The sequence below is a fragment of the Triticum dicoccoides genome, chromosome 4A (genome assembly GCF_002162155.2).
Source record: "Triticum dicoccoides isolate Atlit2015 ecotype Zavitan chromosome 4A, WEW_v2.0, whole genome shotgun sequence".
In the NCBI taxonomy this organism is placed as follows: domain Eukaryota; kingdom Viridiplantae; phylum Streptophyta; class Magnoliopsida; order Poales; family Poaceae; genus Triticum; species Triticum dicoccoides.
In genome coordinates, this window is record NC_041386.1 from 240,125,666 (window position 1) to 240,129,159 (window position 3,494).

At 55.2% G+C, this 3,494-nt stretch overlaps 1 protein-coding gene across 1 annotated transcript; it reads right to left on the reverse strand.

The window, feature by feature from the left end:
• Window positions 1-790: 790 nt before the first annotated feature.
• On the reverse strand, window positions 791-2,449 carry LOC119288862 (probable galacturonosyltransferase-like 4). Its single transcript, XM_037568379.1, has one exon. The coding sequence runs from the start codon at window positions 2,283-2,285 to the stop codon at window positions 1,245-1,247; it is 1,041 nt and encodes a 346-aa protein (XP_037424276.1). The 5' UTR covers window positions 2,286-2,449; the 3' UTR covers window positions 791-1,244.
• Window positions 2,450-3,494: the final 1,045 nt, after the last annotated feature.

Sequence of the window (3,494 nt, forward strand, 5' to 3'; positions counted from 1 at the left end):
GTACTTGGAACGTGGGAATTGCAAGCAAAAACTGGTGGATTAATATTCGACAGATAAAATCGATTAATCGTCCGATTTCTGATTAATCTCGAATCCCTAACCGACTGAAACGCTAATAATAAGCGATATCCTCAACATTGTTAAGAGTATGTGGGTGTCGCCTATAGGTGTTGTTTCCCTTCATGAAGGCATCACTTAGGTGTGTCAGCATCTCACCCTCTTTTTTGGGTTGATGTCCCCGGGCGAAAGCCTAGGTCTTGGACCGACGATGGCGGCATCCTGGAGGCGTTCCTCAATTGGGAGCATCGTGCAAACATGGCTTGGAGGTTCGGTGATGCGGTCCTCCAATCCGTGTCGCTAGTCTGAGTAGAGTTTTTGGGCGCAATGTACGTCGATGCTGGTGAGTCCAAGATGGTGCCTTTCTCGGGGCCAACCGAGTCCCTCCACCCACTCGCAATCTTCTTTCGGTAATCAAGGCTGCTTGGTCCGTCGGCAAGGGAAGTCTGGTTAAAGTTGTTACTCTTTGAGGTGATCGGTGTACGTCGAGACGTGGCCTTGTTGCTGTCAAGACAGGTTCCTTTGCGTTGTGTTTGTAATGTGTGCGGTGGCTTCTCTCCGGATTAGTTTGGGTGTGGTATTGATACTACAATTGTTGTTCGCAATGAGTTGTAGTCTTTCGTAATTGTATTCCGCCTTTTATAAAAATATTTCAAAAAACAAAGTAGCCTTATGAGGCAAATAAGATTCCAATCAACATTAGTTGTTTCTTTTTTTATGATATGTCCTTGTATAAACATAAACTGATATATACACCACCAATAGTATACATATTCTTGAGCACCAATTTCCCTCGTCTCCCACCATGCACACTAATCTTTTAAAATTATAGCATGACCTATACAAAACGATGAAGAGCAGAACAAAACAAGAACCACCCAAGGGAGATAATAACCAAGAAAAAGGCAAAAGAAAAAGCAATTTGCACCCACCTAATTAAGTTATCTCCCAAATCAACACCCCAAGAAACTGCACCGATCATTTCTCTTCTTCTACCACCCTTCGTTCAACTGCGTGTGCACATTTCAATCCAGCAAGTGATAGGAAGAGATGCATTTGACATGCATGCATGCATCAACATCTCTCGTTGAATTTCCTCTTTTTTTTTCTTCCTTTTTCTCTTTGCACGCATGCACGTACGAACTGATTGGTACGCTAGCTCTTCTAGCGTATGGCTTAGGTGCCGCTCACTCCTCGAGTACCGGCGACGATGGCCGGTAGAGATCGTAGGGCGCCCAGAGGTAGTCGACGGTGCACGGCCGCCGGGCATCGAGCCGGTGCCACGGCTTTCCCTTGCCGCTCCAGTGCAGCAGGCTGATGGGTCCCGGGTGCAGGCCCCGGCACCGCCCTTTGACATTGTCGCCGCCAAGCCCGTGCTGGTTCCACCGGTGGTCCACGCCCTGGATGTCTCCGGCGAGCACCAGAAGGAAGGGCGGCAAAGAGCCGAGGTGGTAGATCCTCTTCTGCTTCTGCACGGCCATCCACCCTTCCACCCGCCTCGTGTACCCGCCGGTGCGCCACTGGTCCACGTCCATCACCATCACGCCGGTGTTGAAGTAGCACGGGCGCCGCCCGTGGAACGTCCCGCTGAGCGCCGGGTCCATCCAAAATGTGTCCGTGAAGTAGTTGGTGAAGTTGGCATGGCAGTACTCCGGTGCGCCCACCACGTGGCCCGCGAGGTCCACGGAGAAGAGCGTGCGGATGTCGTCGACGACGATCACGTCGGAGTCGAGGTAGATCACCCGGCGCACGTCGGGGGGAAACGTGTCGGCAAGGTAGATGCGCGCGTAGTTGAGCGGCTGGTCTAGCGCGTGGCGGATGGACCGGGAGATACGTCCCCGGACGCGCGATGGATCGAATCGGTACACGCGGAGGTCCAGGTAAGGGAAGGTCGCGCGCAGCATGGCGACGAGGTCACCGTCCATCCGGGCGGCGAGGAAGTGAAACACCACGTTCTCGGGGCACGCTGTGTGCTGCAGGATGGAGAGCACGCCGGCCATGGTGCCGCGGAGGTAGTTAGCGTCCAGCGTCATGGCGACGTTCACCTTGTCACCGCCGGCACACTCGGCGCCGTTGCGGAAGGCGGGCGCCTCGCGGAAGGTAGGGATGGAATCCAACGGCTGCCGGATCATCATAGCGGGGTCGACCCGGATGCCAGCGACGGCGGTCGCCGCGTCTCCGAGCAGGACGAGGAGCGCAATGACGACGACACAGCCGGTTGGAAGCATCGTGTGTGTCCGGCCAGCGCAGCGGGCGATACAATTGAAGGGTGGCCGGGTGGTTGTCGCCGGCAAGGCAAACCAATGACGACAACGGCGGCGGCAGGGAAGAGGGCACGGAGAAGGTGGCCACCCTGGTCCCTGGCAATGGTAGGGACGGGGTTAGGAAGGGAGGGGGGCCACCATCAAAACGGTGGAGAAAGGAGAGTGTAAGGTGAAGAGGAGAAGGGACAAACATGGTGGCAATGGATGGGGGTGGTGGGCGGCTGGGAGGGAAGGTAGGAGCACGGACAAAAAGGTGGTGGCACCAATAAGATGTGGCTCTACTACCTATAGTTGGATCATTTCCATGCATTTGGTGTCGACATGGAGTAATATGGATTGGCTTTCAGTTGACTCCAAATTAATGCTTTGCCAAGCTACTGTCTAATTAGAAACAGGGACAACATTAGGACATCTCCAAGGCTCACCGTCAAGCCATCCACGTACGTCCGGACCATGCCATTCAAATGTGTTATGTCATCCAAAGTTCCAAACGCGGGTTTGTCTCGGTCTATTGAACAGCCCGAGCGTACTTTTTCCCGTAAACTAGAGACAAACTAAAGGACGCTTTATAGGCATCCGAACCGCTGCCACGCCTGTGTCTAACCGCACTGACCCACCAGAAAAAAAAGCCCCCACCCGCCTCTTCCCCACTTTTCATCAAACGCCCGCGCCCCATTCATGCCGGCCTAGAGCATGCAACGGCCGACATTGATGCTGCGATTCGACCAGACGGGAGGGCGGCGCTAACGGTGGTGTTCTCTCGGGCGTCACCACTTCAATGCGGGCACCACGTACTGAGAAATCAACTTCGACCGCTCTGCCGCATTGAAGTGGGCTGACCGGCCCTTCGGTTGGCCTGGCCGCGGCTATTTAAGCCATGCGCCAGCGACGTACATAGGCGCACCCACCCCTCCCCGAGCAACGCCCCCTCCCCTTCCCTGTTACCGTGCCTGAGCCACTACTCCACTCCGAGGCCAGCGGCAATGCTGAAGTCATGGTGCTCCGCGCCGGCGACGAAGTCCGTGGAAGCTCTTTGTTCGGTGGTGGTTCTTGGCACCGCCACCCTCGCTCTCCAGGCCCTTCGGCATCCATGGTGGCTGGCTCCTCCGCCAAGGAGGAGATCATCATCGACCAGATGTCGCAGCAGCAACCGCAGCAATCCTTCCTCCTCTC

Bases quoted from the DNA above. Each gene is read 5' to 3' on its own strand.
- LOC119288862 (XM_037568379.1), bottom strand. From the start codon at position 2,285: ATGCTTCCAACCGGCTGTGTCGTCGTCATTGCGCTCCTCGTCCTGCTC.